The sequence below is a fragment of the Brassica napus genome, chromosome C5 (genome assembly GCF_020379485.1).
Source record: "Brassica napus cultivar Da-Ae chromosome C5, Da-Ae, whole genome shotgun sequence".
NCBI lineage: Eukaryota > Viridiplantae > Streptophyta > Magnoliopsida > Brassicales > Brassicaceae > Brassica > Brassica napus.
The window spans coordinates 51,024,911-51,042,640 of NC_063448.1; the positions used below are offsets into that span (position 1 = coordinate 51,024,911).

At 39.5% G+C, this 17,730-nt stretch overlaps 3 protein-coding genes and 1 pseudogene across 3 annotated transcripts; 3 read left to right on the top strand and 1 right to left on the bottom strand.

The window, feature by feature from the left end:
- Positions 1-9,470: 9,470 nt before the first annotated feature.
- On the top strand, positions 9,471-11,473 carry LOC106435392 (annotated as a pseudogene).
- A 117-nt stretch (positions 11,474-11,590) lies between these two features.
- On the bottom strand, positions 11,591-12,937 carry LOC106435414 (nascent polypeptide-associated complex subunit alpha-like protein 1). The gene is made up of 4 exons (XM_013876304.3): positions 12,770-12,937; positions 12,519-12,600; positions 12,169-12,296; positions 11,591-12,081 (listed from the first exon to the last, which is right to left on the bottom strand). Exons 1-4 carry the CDS (start codon positions 12,824-12,826, stop codon positions 11,737-11,739), a joined length of 612 nt encoding a protein of 203 aa, XP_013731758.1. The 5' UTR covers positions 12,827-12,937; the 3' UTR covers positions 11,591-11,736.
- A 237-nt stretch (positions 12,938-13,174) lies between these two features.
- On the top strand, positions 13,175-16,835 carry LOC106435401 (actin-related protein 5-like). Its single transcript, XM_013876277.3, has 11 exons — positions 13,175-13,399; positions 13,481-13,551; positions 13,842-13,966; positions 14,255-14,299; positions 14,384-14,486; positions 14,564-14,673; positions 14,758-14,867; positions 14,964-15,054; positions 15,123-15,560; positions 15,633-15,760; positions 15,839-16,835. Exons 1-11 carry the CDS (start codon positions 13,299-13,301, stop codon positions 16,686-16,688), a joined length of 2,172 nt encoding a protein of 723 aa, XP_013731731.2. The 5' UTR covers positions 13,175-13,298; the 3' UTR covers positions 16,689-16,835.
- A 93-nt stretch (positions 16,836-16,928) lies between these two features.
- LOC106435402 (50S ribosomal protein L10, chloroplastic) lies at positions 16,929-17,717 on the top strand. Its single transcript, XM_013876279.3, has one exon. It carries the CDS (start codon positions 17,001-17,003, stop codon positions 17,511-17,513), a length of 513 nt encoding a protein of 170 aa, XP_013731733.1. The 5' UTR covers positions 16,929-17,000; the 3' UTR covers positions 17,514-17,717.
- Positions 17,718-17,730: the final 13 nt, after the last annotated feature.

The following is a 17,730-nucleotide window of genomic DNA, read 5'->3' on the forward strand; positions in this document are numbered from 1 at the left end:
TAGCGTAAAATCGTTGATTCATTTACAATAAACCGAAACAGGGCGAAGCTTTCGATAACAGAAGCATTTTCTAGATAAAACGCCAAGTGCTGCTACTCTATTTAATGTCCTACTGATGCTGCTTTACATCAGCCTTCTGCGTGATAATCTTCCTTGTCCTCGTCTATTCCTTTACCTAAACTTGCAAACTGTGCTGGATCTATTTTGCAAACTTAGCAACATCATGTTACCTCTTAAAACCAGAATATCAATAGTTTACAATATCTGAAACTAGAGAATATAAATATGCATTCAAGTGAACCCTTTTCCTGCTCTTTAGGCAGTGACGATGGTAACATGCAGAGGAAAGTCAAAAGATAAAAGGCTAACGAAATCTCTAACGCTTACAGGTGCAATGAGCTCACGGTTTGAGCTCCTCTTTCAAGGGTAATCTAATATGTACGATCGCAAAGTTCTTGCAAGAACAATTCCAAAGACTTTGCTGCAATAATAACAACTTTTGGCTGTGGTCACCCAACATGACATTGCCGAAAACTCATCACTGTCAAACAATGCCGCTCCAGGAGCAGAATCACCACCTTCTTTCCAAAACCTTGACCTCGGCTACTTCTCAGACTATCCTCTCAATACGGTCGAAAACCACACTGCCCCCTGATGATTGAGAAATTGAAGGAGTATTTCTACTTTAACAACACTTCCAAAGGATTGGACCAGCTTGAGTATTGTTATTTTTCAAACAGATCTCCATCAGGGCAGTGTTGTTTTCGACCGTACTGAGAGGATGGTCTGAGAAGTAGCCGAGGTCAAGGTTTTGGAAAGAAGGTGGTGATTCTGCTCATGGAGCGGCATTGTTCGACAGTGATGAGTTTTCGGCAGTGTCATGTTGGGTGACCACAGCCAAAGGTTGGATTGATTGAGGGGCTTTGTTGGTTTCTTCAAGTGACACGATGAAGTCATTTTGAGGGGAAGCCATGGCTTTGTGTTATTATGAGTTTGTATTTTCGCTTCACTGTGTAAGGTTTTATTTAATTTTTTTGGGATGGTTCTAACGAAGATCTCGTGTTTGATTATAGGGATTTGATTTAGGAATGATTTGATTCTAACGAAGACTAGTGTTTGATTATTGCATAATATAGGGATTTGATTTAGGAATGATTTGCTTTTTATTCACTTACTTGCTAACGTTGTGTTATTGAGTAAGGAATAATAATATTGCGTGCATTTATTTTTTTGTGTTATGAGTTTTTATTTCAGATATCAGTGTGTTGGGTTTTGACTTTTGAGTATTATAAACTTGTCCTAACCATTAGATTATTTCTTGAGGTGGTTGAATCCACTATTTTTATTGTTGTAGTTGTACTATTCTTAGATGACTTATATGTGAAGAGTTTAATGTTGGTCATGTTCTAGGAAAGTTTTCTTGATGTTCTTGTAGGATTTGAGTATTTTGTGGCGTTTTTTGAGTTTTATATTTTTGTATTGGTGTCATAGTTCTTTAATCATTGTGATGTTTTGCGCTTGAGCTATTTATAACAGACAAATATTTGTATTCGTTATGGTCTTTAGACTATTTGTTGGGTGGTTTTAAGAAAACTTTTTGGAGAATATTAAAAATGCATTCAAGCGAACCCTTTTCCTGCTCTTTAGGCAGTGACGATGGTAACATGCAGAGGAAAGTCAAAAGATAAACGGCTAAAGAAATCTAACGCTTACAGGTGCAATGAGCTGACGGTCTTGGCTCCTCTTTCAAGGGTTATCTCATATGTACGATCGCAAAGGTCTTGCGAGAACAATTCCAAAGACTTTGCTGCAATAATAATAGAACATGAAAAAGGTATAACAACCAAACAAATTGCTTTTACACTTATGTCAACAAGGACAAGAAAGAAGAAGTTGACTTACAAACTAATAAAGCTAACCAGAGAACTTGAGAGAAAGTAAAGATCTTTTCTGAAGTTTTATTAATCTCAAACTTGATTACAACTTTTGCTAGGGTTTTTCTATTTATAACAATCGAAAGAGCAATCTGGTGACCTCACAGCTGTCATCATGACAGCTCACTCATCTTCACCTCGGAGAGTATGAAATCGGTTGCGCAGAGGGAGGTGATTAGTTGTGAGGACCGTACTCGTATCTTGTATTCTTGTTCTGTTTTGACTCAGAGGATTTGTGACCGTTGAGAGTTGTTTGATCTTGGTATGTGGAGAGCCCAACTCGTTGTTGCTTTCTGATCCATTGGGCTTAATATCCCCGCGCAAACTCGAAGTGGGTGGAAACTCAACTCCGAGTTTGAACCGTAAGTGATAGAAGCTCTGTTGTGGTATAGACTTGGTGAACACGTCTGCAATCTGCTGAACCGCTGGGATGTGTTTGACGATCAGAGATCCATCTGCCACTTTCTCCCGAGCAAAGTGATAGTGTGTAGCGAAATGTTTGGACTTGCGATGAAGCACTGGGTTCGCAGTCAACTGCACCGCGGAGAGATTGTCGCAATAGACCTCTGCAGCAGTTTGATGCTTTACTCTCAATACTCTGTAACATCCCACTAATCCAAGATAGTTCAGCCGCTGTATCCGACAAGGTTATGTATTCCTCTTCAGTGTACGAACGAGCAACTGAGTCTTGTCTCTTAGCAGGCCATGAGATCAGATTTGATCCAAGGAATGTGCAGAATCCTCCAGTAGACCGTCTCGTATCTTGACATCCAGCCCAATCATTGTCACAGTAGGCTCTTAGCTGTGAGTCTGTATCTGACGTTAAGAAAAGTCCCATGTTGATGGTCCCTTTGAGGTATCTCAGAATTCGTTTGAGAAAGTTGAAGTCTGACACACAGTTGGCTCATGCATCTTCTAACACACTAGGTTCACAGAGAACTGAATGTCTGGTCTGGTCAATGTGAGGTATTGCAGTTTGCCTGCAAGGCTTTGGAAGTAAGTAGGGTTCGAGAATACTTCGTCTTGATGTGGAACTCTATCAAGTTGTAGAGGAAGTGGCGTCGGCATTGGAGCACAATCTAGCATGCTTGCAGCTTGCAACAGATCAGAAGCATACTTTTCTTGATTGAGAAAGAGGCCAGTGGGTGTGAAATGAGCTTGAATCCCAAGAAAGTAGCTCAGATGACCCATATCTTTCATTCTAAACTGCTTCTTAAGTGCATCAGGAAGTTGTTGAACCAATGCTTTGTGGTTTCCTGTCAGTACCATATCATCAACATACAGGAGCAAAAAGATCACATCCTTCTCCTTCTGATAGACGAACAATGAAGGGTCTTTAACATTGCAAGCAAAGCCAAACTCTAGCAGGTAAGAGCTGAATTTATCAAACCAGGCCCTTGGAGCCTGCTTGAGACCATAGATAGCTTTGCGAAGTAGGCAAACATATTCCGGATGAGCTTTATCTTCAAAACCCAGAGGCTGTTTCATATATACCGTTTCATTCAGATCACCGTGCAGGAAGGCATTCTTAACATCTAGCTGCCTTATATCCCATTTGTTGATGACCGCAAAATGTAGCATTATTCTTACTGTCGCAGTCCTAACAATTGGACTGTAAGTTTCCAGAAAATCGACGCCTTATGTCTGCTCATTTCCTCTTGCAACTAGTCTAGACCGAAGCTTTTGTAGTGTTCCATCAGCAATAAGTTTGACTTTGTGAACCCATCCAGGTCCAATTGATTGAACTCCTGACGGCAATGGAACAAGACTCCATGTTTCTGTTTCATTACATGTTGATATCTCCTCTCCCATTGATCCATTCCAGCCTGGGTGATTCAAGGCTTCTACCACTGTTCTAGGAGGTGTAGGAAGGTTTTTACCGTGAATATGGCATACCTTGGATTAGGTTTCATAACTCCTACTTTTCCTCTGGTTGTCATCTTATGGGAATTGGCAGGAGGTAGAACAACTGGAGCTTGATCTTCTTGAAAACCATCTTGACTGCTCTCATCAGAAGAAGAACTATCAGTAGACTGATGAGAAGATGAACCTTGCGCAGAAGGAGTTGCAACAGGTGAGGTTTGGTCTAGTACATGCTGATGATCAGAGACCGGTAACAGAATCGTTTTCCCAATCTCTTCTTGAGTGTTGGGGATAGTTTCTTCGGTTGAAAGTTGTTCTGTTACTGGATACTGTAGTCTCCAAGAAGAGCTTAATGGAGTTGTTACAGTAGGAAGCAAGTGTCGATACACATCAGTATATGGAAGTCTTGACTCATCAAACAAGACATGTCTGTTGATATACACACGTCCAGTTGGAGGATGGTAACATCTGTAGCCCTTGTACCTTTCGTTATAACCAACAAAAACACACAGCAAGGACTTAGGGTCGAACTTATTCTTCACATATGGACTTAGATACGGGTACCAGGCACAGCCAAAGACTCGCAAGGCTGTGTAGATAGGACTGTTTCCATTCAGCAACTCAAAAGGACTTATCATCTTGTCATTGACTGAAGACGGAAGAAGGTTGCTGAGAAAGGATGCAGTGTAAAAGGCTTCAACCTACAGTGTGTAAGGCATGTGACTCTGGTATAACATTGACAATCCAATCTCCGTAATGTGTCGATGACGTCTCTCAGCAATTCCATTTTGTTCCGGAGTGTGTGGACGTGACACAATTTGTTTGATCTCGGTTGCAGCAAAATGATCAGTGAGAGACTTGTTTATGAACTCACCACCCCCATCTGACTGAAAAATTGCTATCTTCTGATTATATTGATTTTCTACTTGAAGTTGAAAGGCTTTGAAGATTGCAAACACATCAGACTTTGATTTAAGGGGATAAAACCAACAGAATCTTGAGTAATTGTCAATGAACACAACATAAAAACGAAAACCCTGAACTGAAACAACAGGTGCAGGGCCCCAAACGTCACAATGTATTCTCTCAAGAACTCTACTTGATCTGAAAACTGAACTAGAAAAGGGAAGTTTGCTTGTCTTGCCAACTTGACACGCTTCACACAGAAACTGAGACAGCTTATTGAAAGAAATGACCTTTATTGTTGATAGATGCTTCAGAACTTGATCATTTGGATGTCCTAGTCTCATGTGCCACACTCTATCACTGGCGATATGTTGTCTTGACGAGTAGAAAGCCTGAAACTGAGAGTCATTGAACCGATATAAGCCCTTATTTTTGCTTCCCTGACTGAGCACCTTGTTGGTTTGCTTGTCCTTAATACACACAGTAGTAGCATCAAAGGTGAACTCACATGGATAATCATCAGTGAGTTTAGACACAGACAACAATGACTTGGTAATTTTCGGACAGATTAACACATCAAGGAGTGGAATTTTACCTGATCCAGTAGGAATGGATGCAGAACCAACATGAGTGATAGGAAGGAAGTCACCATTGCCGACCATTACTTGACCATCTCCATCATATTCTTGAGCATTGTCTAAGAGGTGAACTGAACTGGTAATATGGTGAGAAGCCCCACTGTCTGGATACCATTCAGCTCCTGGTGCCCTGTTGTGTTGTGATGTGGTGAGGAAGTTGGCTTGTGGAGAGGGACTGTTGATGGCAAAGTGTTCATCGAACCTTCTGTAGCACTTGTACGCAGGATGACCATATTTGCCACAAATCTGACACGTTGGACGTTGATCAGACAAGCCAGAAGACCTGCTTGCTGGATGACCAAACTGTTGTGGGAATCCTCTTCCTTGCGTAGTGTATGAGCCACGACCTCTATAACCTCCACGGTTCTGTCCTCTACCGCGTCCAGAGTAACCTCCATGATTTGTATAGTATGCTTCATGAGATGAGACGTCAGGAACTTGTTTGTATGTCTCGAGAACTTGTTCGTATGTCTTGAGCTTGTCCTCAAAGCCGGTGAGTTTGTGAACAACATCTTCAAAGCAAGGACCTGGATACACATCCATTGAGTGCTCTATCACGGTACAGACTGCTTCATATTCTTTCCCTAGACCATTGAGAACTCCATAGATCTTCTCATGCTCTGTGATAGGGGCTCCTATGGAGTCAAGCTGGTCACAAAGATACTTTATTTCAGATAGATACACTCCCATGGTTTTGTTTCCTTTTACCGTTGTCTGAACACGCCGCTGTAGGTCGAGCTTTCTTGTTGCAGACACACGGTTATACTTCTTTGCTAACGCCAACCAGACATCTTGAGAGGTGTGGAGACCATAAACTGACTTGAGCGCATCTTCAGATAATGTTCCGTACAACCAAGCGAGAATGAGTTGATCCTTCTGGATCCATTTGTTGAACTCTGGGTTCACAGCTTGAGTTTCTTCTTCACCGTTGAGGACTGTGAGCGTCGGAGCAGGACGAGGCAAAGCACCAGTGACATACCCCAGAAGCGTCTGATTGGAGAGAAACTGCTCAAACTGAAGTTTCCAGATGAGATAGTTCCCTTCTTTGAGCTTCAAGGTTACTGCTTGAGTGATTGTGAGAGCTGAAACAGCGAGCGGATCTTGATTGCCGTCCATCGTCTGAGCTCTGATACCATAAAGGTAAGCAGAGAACTTGAGAGAAAGTAAAGATCTTTTTTGAAGTTTTATTAATCTCAAACTTGATTACAACTCTTGCTAGGGTTTTTTTATTTATAACAATCGAAAGAGCAATATGATGACCTCACAGCTGTCATGACAGCTCACTCATCTTCACTTTGGAGAGCATCAAATCGGTTGCGCTGAGGGAGGTGATTAGCTGTGAGGACCGTACTCGTATCTTGTCTTCTTGTTCTGTTTTGACTCAGAGGATTTGTGACCGTTGAGAGTTGTTTGATCTTGGTATGTGGAGAGCCCAACTCGTTGTTGCTTTCTGACCCATTGGGCTTAATAACTAAGACAGGCACTGCCAAAGCTATCTTGCCAACATCCTCGTCATAATCTTTTTAATACGAGCCTGATAAGTGAAAAAATAATTCGTACATGATAGTCCAACTTCAATGATTCAGTATAACCTAATGCAATGAACCGTCTTCAATTGATTTCTACGTCATATTCTACTACCGATTCACCCTAAATAAGATGAATCCGGTGACAGCGGTTTTCCTCCTGACACTCCCCGATGGAAATAAAATTAATTTTATATTATGTATAACAAAAAAGTTGGGTCAAAGGAAAAAATGCATATAGTCAAAAATCTAAAATCTATAGTATGTTAGTTTTTTTTTTTGGAAAAGTTGCATAGAAAACCCTACAAACACTTTAAACCCTCAAACTTTTTTGGCTAGCATTTTTAACTTTCAAAGTGATAATTGTATCATAGAAAACCTTCAACCTAAAAACTGACCTGTTGAACAAATAAAAACGATGAAGTATCAATTTTTTAAAAAAAAAATAACTATTTAATTAATAAAATAAATAAAAATTCAAAAAATTAAAAACTAAATTTCGAAAACTAAATAAAAATTCAGTAAATTAAATAAAAATTCGGAAAATAAATAAAAATTCATAAAATTAAATTAAAGTACATAAAATTTAAAAACAAATTAATTAAAAATTCTGAAAATTCATAAAAATTAGAAATATCAAAATATCAAAATATAATTGAAACAAAATTAAAAAAAAAATTCTAAAAAAATTACAAGATTATTTTTTAAAAAAACTGACATATCATCATTGACAATAAAAGTTTTAAACGTATCACTATTGACGATGATGGTGTCTCATATAACTAGGCCTGGAACTTTTATCCGAGATCCGGATTCGATCCGTGATCCGATCCGGATCCGATCCGAAAATCCGGATATCCGGAGAGGCCGAATCCGGATCCGGATAGTAAAATGTTGGATCCGTCAAAGCCGAATCCGGATCCGGATATCTTGATTTTTTAGTCCGGATATCCGGATCCGTAAATTTTATTAATAACTATTTCAAAAATAGTAATATCTATATATAAAAACTAATTTTATTTAATATATTTTCACTTTTATAATAGTATATATAAAATTTATGTAAATTTTGTAATATTATACATAGAAATAATAAAAACATTATACATTTTTTTATTTTTTAATTATTGTTAATATTTTATATATATTAATATTATTTTTTATTTATTTTAAGGATCCAAATCCGGATCCGGATATCCGCCGGATATTATAATTTTTAGAAGGATATCTGACATCCGGATATCCGCGAACCCCGGATCCGGATAAGGATAGTAAAATTATGGATCCGCCGGATAAGGATCCGGATCCGGATATCTTAAAATTGCCCGGATATCCGATCCGTCCCAGGCCTACATATAACCATTAACAATGACGGTTTTTGACATATTTTCAATGATAATTTTTGACATCTTCGTTGAAAATGGTGGTAGACATGTCAATAACGAGATATCTTAAAAATAATATTCTTGTAATTTTTTTAATAAAAAGATTTTTGAATTTTTGTGAAATTTATGAATTTTTAATATTTTTTAATTTTATGTCTTTTAATATAATTTTATTTAGTTATTTGAATTTTTATTTAGTTTCATGATTTTTTATTTAATTTCTGAATTTTATTTATTTTTTATTTATTTTACTGATTAAATAATCATTTTTGGGAAGAAAACTGACGGCTCATCGTTTTTACCTATACAACAAGTCAACTTTTTACTTGATGAACATGTAAGTTAAGTTGAAGATTTTTTATGATACGAATATCAATTTGAAAGTTAAAAGGTGCTAGCCAAAAAAGTTGAAGATTTAATGTGTATTACTGACTAGTAACACTTAAGTTTTTTTTGTTGCAAAAAGTAATGTTAGTTATAAATAACTTTATATGGTGGTTCACAAGTATTCGTTAGATTCACTAAAATCAGATTGTCCGAAACGATCTGACCATGATATGGACCTCGTGGGGGGAGTTAGTTTCCTTTTTCTTTCGCTTGAACAAAAAATTAGTTTCCATTTTTTTCTAAAGTTAGTTTCCTTTTCTTGTTAATGGCGGTCAAAAAAAAAAAGGGAATATCATACGACAATAAATATAAACTAGATTTTGACCCGCGCTTTCAAAGCGCGGATTTATTTTTGTTTTTTTTTTCAATTGACAAATATTTAGTAAATGTCACATTTTCATATATTTGTGTTTTACTTTATAAAAGACTTAAAAATTTTATCTTTATTTATCGTATTTCATTTTAAATGACTATTTATGTTAAAAAAAACTAAACTTTATTTTTTTTATGAATTAAGTTGGTATAACTCTGATAAATTAATTTTATTATGGGGTTAATATTTTAATTAAAAAATTATATACTTTTAATAAAGATTTATACTTTTCAATAAAAAAATTCAATTATTTTTATGAATGCTTAAATTATATTAAGAAAAGAAAAAAATAATAATTAAGAATAGTTGAAAAAAAATTATTTGAACTTGGACTCAATGGTCCAAAGGAAAAAAAAAGGTGAGAATTGAATCTGATTTTTTAATAGGCCCAAATGGCACAAGGGAGATTTGATTTGGGCTGGATCCAAAAATAATGACCCAATATAGATTTGTTATTAATATTACTTAATTGCGCTTAATGAAACATGCAATGTTAGTGAAGGAAACATGCCCCTAAGGTAATTATGACAATAGGATCCTGCTTTAATAGTATAGATACAGCTGGTGATCAAGTCATCTGAGAGAGAAGAAAGCCAGAGATTAAGAAACAAGAGTAATGTTCTTGTGTGTTCTAGTTAAAACCTAGAAATCTCTATATTTCTTTGAGTGAATAGAAAGATAGGGTTTTTTTGATATTGATTTCATTCCAAGTTTAAGCCCTAAGCAAAGGTTTAAAAGCCTAAACCCGTACGAAATGCAGCAATTCCTCACCTCCGTTCTCATAGAGAGCGGTCCCGAATCCGTCCCTTACGTAGAATCCAGCAAGCTGTTGATCAGGCAACATCTCCTCGACCTAATCTCTTGCTACCCTTCCTTAAACCCCAAAACGGCGACGTTTATCCACAACGATGGCTGCCCCTCCATCAACCTCCTCCAAGCGGACGGAACGATCCCGATGGATTACCACGGAGTCACATACAACATCCCCGTCATCATCTGGCTGCTAGACTCTTACCCTTTCCACCCTCCTTGCGTCTACTTGAACCCCACTCCAGGCATGATCATCAAGCGACCTCACGCCCACGTCACCCCTTCGGGACTCGTCTCGTTTCCTTACCTCCACAACTGGGCTTACCCTAGCTCCAACCTCGTCGACCTCGTCTCCGAGCTTACCGCTTCCTTCGCTCGCGATCCGCCTCTCTACTCCCGACGCCGTCCTCAACCGAAGCAGTCGTCTCCTCTGCGTGATCAATCATTGTCGAGACCGTTCCAGCACGTTCACCACCACCAGCAATCAGATGACGTGGCGGTGGTTTACAAGAAAGAAGCGATCGATAAGGTCATTAGAGAATTAGCTGAGTTGAGTTTGCAAAGAGTGCTGAGGAGAAGAGAGGAACTGAGGAAGAGATCAACAGAAGGTTGAGGGAGATGGTGGCGGAGAAAGAGACAGTTTACATGCCTGAGTGAGGTTCAAGTTTTTTCTTCTTTTTTTTTCTGAGATGATGTTGTCTCACAATGATGGTTATTATATAGTCTTGTGGTCAGCATCTTTGATGAGAATTATGTGGCTTTAGTGTGAATCATGCCTTCCTCTTTCAGCTTGCGACTTTTGTCCAAACCGAACCAAAATTTTCGGTTTTAGGTTCAGTTTCGGTCTTGAATTCGATTTACTTTGGTAGGATTTTGAAAAGTAATTCGGCTTTCGGTACGGTTTTCGATTTTCAAAAAATAATTTTAAAAAATTAAAAAACCGAAAAATAACCGAAAACCGAATCAAATTTAACCGAAAAAAATCAAAAATATCCGAACTTAACCAAAAATATCCGATTTTTTTGAAAAATTAGACCGAAATTAACCGAAAACAAAAAAAAACGGTTATTTTCGAAAATAATTATGAAAACTGAAATTAACCGATAACCGAATCGAACCGAACCGAACCAAAATTTAATTCGGTTAATTTTCGAATAGGTTTAAAAAATTTTGGTTAACCGAAAATCGACGGTTCGGTTTGGTTTCGGAAAACTGAAGTCGCAGGGCTAATTTATACATTTACACAGCTGTGTGCACATACACATTTAAATGGATCACAGTATCACATCTTTTCTTCTTTGTTCAGTGTGTGATGGGAGAATCATCTCCATTTGTGAATCTGTGATCTATGACTATTTCTTTTTTATTTTGGGAGTCTTTTCTGATGAATGTCATTATCTAGTGAGTCAATTGGTTTGAGAATGTCAATGTGTCGATATTGGAAACTGGAACATGAGAAAAATTGGTGCGTGAGTTCAGTTCATCATGCAGAAGGAAACGTAGCACAAACATAATAAGCCATAACACATGAATTCCTGCATTAATTTTGTCAAGTCTTGTTATCAGCAACTGCAACATTCTTGAACATTGGGTTTCATCACTCTAGGTGCAACAATAGAAACATCTTCAAGGTGTGCTCCTCCTTTGAATCCTTCATTGTCATGTACAAAACTAGTCACTTCCTTGCAACTCCTCACGCTTGACCTCTTGGTCTGGAACAGAAGGATCTATTCACAAAGTCAGAACTGTAATCGCCAACACTTGTAAATATTCAAAATCAAATCAAACTGAAATTCAATAATCTATGAGGTTTATACTGATACAACACTGAAAACCACTTCAAAGGAAACATGAAAAACAAAATTCCAACTCATTTTTGACAGGCACCACATTTAAAGTTGAAACGATTTAGATTTAGGTGGTAAGTTCCATGATGGCAGTGACAATATCTCCATCAGCAGCCTTAAGCGCTTTCACAGCCTTTGGCCTAGTCACTCCCGCTTGGGTCATCACCAACTCAACGTCCTTTGCGTCAACACCATCCTCGTCAATCTCCTCATCATCGTCTTGAACCACTGCAGCGCTGGACGAAGATTCACCTTGCGAGACAACGTTGCTGAGATCCGGAGCCTTGAACTGCTCTGCGGCCTGGGACTGGATCTGAGAGCTCAAATCCTCAATCTTTGCCTCTCCGAAGATCACATAAGTGTCTGACGCAGGGCTCTTGAACACATCGGGTTTCGATATGACGAACATGATCTGTGATGTTCCCCACAATGAATCAATATATTATAAAATGTGTAAAATCTATGTAAAAAGGAGGAACAAAAGAAAGAAAACACCAACGTTCTTGCTCTTTTTGATGGTGACACGGCTAACACCAGTGATGGGTTTCATCCCAAGCTTCAACATGGCTTTGCGACTCTTCTTCTCACTCCTGCTTTGTTTTGACTTGCCTCCCTCTCCATCTTGTCCTGTTTCACAAACAGGAGCTCAAAAACGACACAAACTAGAATAAAATATAGTTCCACATACAAGAAACATATGATTCAGACAGCACAGCACAAGGTATGTTCCGTAACAAAGACGAGTAAATAAATCCACTTCAAGATTTGTTTTTTTATCAAACACCTTATCTATCTTACACATACTCAAAGCATAAAACCAATGTAAACTAACCAAATACAAAGACTTACCCTCTGCATCATCATCCTTATCATCGTCTTCGGAGTCATCCTCATCGTTGTCGTCAGCGTCCTCAACCTCAGGCTTATCAAGCTACAACCAGTCCACAAAACCCAAACAAATTCAGACACAGGCTAAGCTAAAAAATTCAGATCTAAAGTTGCATAGCTCCAAAACACTAAGATCTGAGCGGGAATCAATAAACTAATTGCAGTCTAGTTATGTTCCAAAGTGAAGAGAGTAAGAAGATAATCAAAATTACATCGATCTTCTGCTCTTCCAATTTGGCGGCGAGGATCTCTTTCTCTTCGGTAGTCATGATGATATTGATACGTGTATTGAAGATTCGTGCGGAAACCTTAAAAACCCTAGAAAAGATACAATGGAAGTGAAAGCAGACCGAGAGCTTAAGTGTTCATTTTTATTGCCAAGGAAAATTAAAAAGGCCCAATACGTAGTTCGATATATGGGCTTTGGGCCCAATTAAATACTTTTTCTTTTTTATCAAAGGCCCAATTAAATACTTCTCGACTTGTTTTCTTCTTTCCTCACCGGAGAGACTATGGAAGTGAAAGCAGACGGAGAGCTAAAGTGTTCATTTTTATTGCGAAGGAAAATTAGAAAGGCCCAACACGTAGTTCGATATATGGGCTTTGGGCCCAATTAAACACTTTCGACTTGTCTGTGTTCATAATGTATCTTCTTCTTTCCTCACCGGAGCACTAGCCGGTGGAATTACTTATATGGTTGAAGCAGACGACGGCGACTAGGGCGAGGACTGAGAAATAGGCATGCCGATCGTCTCGAAGACACGCAGGCAGACTGATTATAACCTCTTTCCACCTTCGGTTCCCATCGTTATCGATAATGGCGCCTCCTACTTCCGGATCGGGTACCTTATCCCCATAAACCCTAACTTTCATTCCATCTCAGTTTTACTTCTGATTCTGTTAAAAGTTTGAAACTTTCTCAGGTGGGCAGGAGAAACCGAGCCTCGTATTGTTTTCCGCAATATCGTGCAAAGACCGCGTCACAAAGCTACAGGTCTTTGATTTGTGGTGCATTCTTCCCAAATTATCTGTCTTTAGTGTGGCTTCTTGTATGCTTCTTAGTTGCTTCCCTTTGGTGGGTTGCAGCTAGTGTAGTCAACCAATGAGTCTAATGATATCTTCCTCTTCGTCTCTTTGAAGTTGATTGAAACTGTAGCTGCGATTTACTGATATATGATTATGCTTAAACTTATTTTCTTTACTGGATTGCCTCCATATTCTATTTTATTTGTGTCTGTATCCGTTTGTTAATGGTTTATAGATTTGGTCTTATTTCTGGTACAGGAGAAACTGTTACGATTGTTGGCGACCAGGGTCCTGCGATGATGAAGTTCTTTGATTGCACTCGCTCAGGACCACGTTCCGCTTTTGACAGCAATGTTGTTTATCAATTCGAGATCATGGAATATGTATGGTTTCTTAACCCGTTTAGTTCTATTCTTTGTATGATTTGTCAGTGAATTTTCCTGCTCACATCATGTTTTGTACCACTTTTGTATTTGGTTTGGCTGGTATATAAGTGTTCTCTTTTTCTTCGAGTTCTCTGATTTTTCTGTTCTGATTTATTAGATACTTTTGTCGGATCAAACTTCAAACTATGACTCTTTAGATATTCCCTGTTGCATTTGTGTTCATTAGTTAATGCAATCACTAACGAACTTGTGACACTTATCTATTTCATTTTCCTCTGTTTTTAGATTCTTGACTTCGCCTTTGATCGTTTAGGGGCTAGTGGATCAGCGGTAAGTTTCTTCTGTCATCTTGATTTTGTGTTTCATTATACTCCTTGTTAGCTCTTCATTTAACGCCATTTTATGGCAGGGCAGATCGATCACCCAATCCTGATTACAGAATGCGTTGGCAACCCAGTTTATTCTCGTAGCAAAATGGCAGAACTTCTATTTGAGACTTATGGAGTGCCTTCAGTTGGTATGACTCTAGTTTCCTCTGAATTTGATTGTCTCTTATTGAAACAAAAGTTTGATAGAACTCTCCTGTTAACGCAGCATTTGGAGTTGATGCTGTTTTCAGCTACAAGTACAACCAACGACATGGGAAATGTCAAAAAGATGGAATTGTTATCTGTCCTGGCTTCACTACAACACACACCATTCCGGTATGTATCTGTCACTACTCATTCATTGGTATGATAGTGTTTAGAAGTCCATATTGATCTGGTGCATGGTTTCACTGGTTACAGTTTGTGGACGGAGAACCTGTTTATAAAGGATCCTGCAGAACTAACATTGGTGGATATCATGTCACTGATTATTTAAAGCAGCTTCTGTCACTCAAGTACCCTTTTCATTCGTGAGTACTTCCACTGGATCTATATAATCTCAATTTAGTTCCCCAGGTTTCAAGATTTTGATATTTTTGTTGTCTCCATCTTCAATTTCACTAAAGGTCTATATTTACATGGGAGAAGGCAGAAGAGTTAAAACTGGAGCACTGTTACATCGCTCCTGATTACGTTTCTGAAGCTCGGAAATTCCAGGTAATTTGATTATTAGGTAGCTTCTGACACTACTAGTAAGCTAAAGCCACATGGTATTCATTGATCAGGAAGGAACAAAGGAAGCTGAAGAGAAAACAAGGTACTGGCAGCTTCCATGGATACCTCCACCCATCGAGGTCCCTCCATCAGAAGAAGAGATCGCGAGGAAAGCAGCTATAAGAGAGAAACAAGGACAAAGGCTGCGAGAAATGGCCGAAGCAAAGAGATCTTCCAAGATAAACGAAATGGAAAACGAATTGCACAGCTTGCATTTTCTTGTGAAGCAACTTGACCAGGTTGAAGAAGATGACATTCCGTCTTTTTTGTCAGACACTGGTTACGCGTCCAGGCAAGAGCTGGAGTCTACTGTCTCGAAGGTGACACAGGCGCTTCGAAAAGCAAGGGGTGAGCCGAAGGATGAAACTGATGAGTTCGAAGAGAATAATGATTCTAACGAAAAGTATCCTCTTATAAACGTCCCGGACAATATGCTTACGCCTGAGCAGGTTTGTTTTCAGAACAATGTGAATCAACGCATATGATGGTGATTTGGTTTTAATATCATTTGTTGATTGCAGATCAAAGACAAGAAGAAGCAGCTATTTCTTAAAACAACAACAGAGGGACGGCTAAGAGCTAGACAAAAGCGTAACGAGGAGGAACTGGAGAAAGAGAGAAGAAATCAATTAGAGGAGGAGAGACGTCGGTAATGTCTCCAATCCAACTCAATAGTTAAAAAAATGAGACATCATTTCATCATGTTGTCATCTTCTTGTTGTTGTAGTGAGAATCCAGAGTTCTACTTAGAGGAGATGCGAGCTCAGTACAAGGAAGTGTTGGAGAGAGTCGAGCAAAAGAAACGGCTGAAAACAAACGGATCGAACACAAACGGGAATCAAAAATCTGGAAACGTTGGGCGAGGGGAACGACTAAGCGCTGCAAAGAGAGAAAGAATGCGTCTGCTAACGACAGCAGCCTTCGATAGAGGCAAGGGAGAGGATACGTTTGGTGCTAAAGACGAAGATTGGCAGCTCTACAAGCTTATGAGCAAGGATCACGACGAAGACGACGAAAGACCTGACTCAGACGAGGCTGAGCTGGCTCGTTTATCGTCCAGGCTTCAGGAGATAGACCCGACGTTCGAGCTGAAAGCAGAAGGAGAGCCGGGTCAGGCATCAGGGGAGGCGCCACGTGTTCGTCCACTAACGGAGGAAGACTACAAGATAGTGATTGGTGTCGAGAGATTCAGGTGTCCTGAGATCTTGTTCCACCCTAACCTCGTTGGGATTGACCAAGTGGGGTTAGACGAGATGGCCGGTGCATCTATCAGAAGGCTGCCGCACGATGATAAAGAGTTGGAGGAGAGGCTAACGAGCTCGATACTGATGACCGGTGGGTGCAGCCTTGTCCCGGGGTTGAAAGAGCGGTTGGAGTGCGGGATTAGGATGATCAGACCGTGTGGATCAACCATAAATGTGGTTCAAGCTAAGGATCCAGTGTTGGACGCGTGGCGTGGAGCATCTGCGTTTGCTGCTGATTTGAACTTCTTGGGGAATGCGTTTACCAAGAAGGATTACTACGAGAAAGGTGAAGAGTGGCTTCGAAGATACCAGATTGGATACAACACTTTGTGATCCCTCCTCTCCTATTGTGGACCTATCTATTTGAGCAGCTTTTTTAGCTCTCTCTATATTGCTACTTGCTTAACTCAGTTTAAGGATGTTTTAGATTGAATATAAAGTTGTTCGGACAATTTACCTAATATAAGGATGTTTAGGGTTCGGTTCGTTAGCTTAATTCGATTCGGCAAATTTGGTTCGTAGTTGAACTAAAAAATACTAATTGTCGAATTGAACCGGATTTATAACCGAACCTGAACCGAAACCAGAGTAAAACCTCTCCGAATCTGAGCCCTAGTCTCCTCTCATTTCGCACCTTCCAGCGAGATGGCCAGCCTCAGAAGAGCTCTCCTCGTCGCAGGCAAGACGAAGCTCAACCTCCAGAACTGCCACTTCATCACCGGGATCAACTACAACGGCCTCACCGTGAAGCAGCTACAAGAGCTCCGCGGGATCCTCCGCGAAAACAGCAACACGAAGCTCCTCGTCGCCAAGAACACTCTGGTCTTCAAGGCCCTGGAAGGGACCAAATGGGAGTCTCTGAAGCCGTGTATGAAAGGCATGAACGCCTGGATCTTCGTGCAGACCGAAGATATCCCCGCGGCTCTGAAGACGTTCGTCAGTTTCCAGAAGGAGAAGAAGCTCTTCGATAACAACTTGGGAGGTGCCGTGTTCGAGGAGAAGCTGTACGCTCCTCAGGATTACAAGGTTATTGAAACGATGCCGTCTCGGGAAGATGTGTATGGGATGATGTTTGGGGCTTTGCATTGGCCGGGGTTGGATCTCGTCAATACGTTGGAGGCGCCGGCTGCGTCTGAGAATGAGAGTGCTGCTGCTTAGAGGATGAAAAGAGAAATCCTCTTTTGTGTTTGTTCTTCTGGATTAAAGATAGTATTTTTTTTTGTCAAAATAAAAATTTGAACTTCAGTTTCAGACCAGTGTTTCTGGTTTTGTTATAATTGGGATTGAGATTTCTTGTCGTATACTGTTGTTTGTTTGAAGTGAGTTGGCTGATCGAATGGTTAAATAACAATACTTGCTGTATGTAGACTTGAGA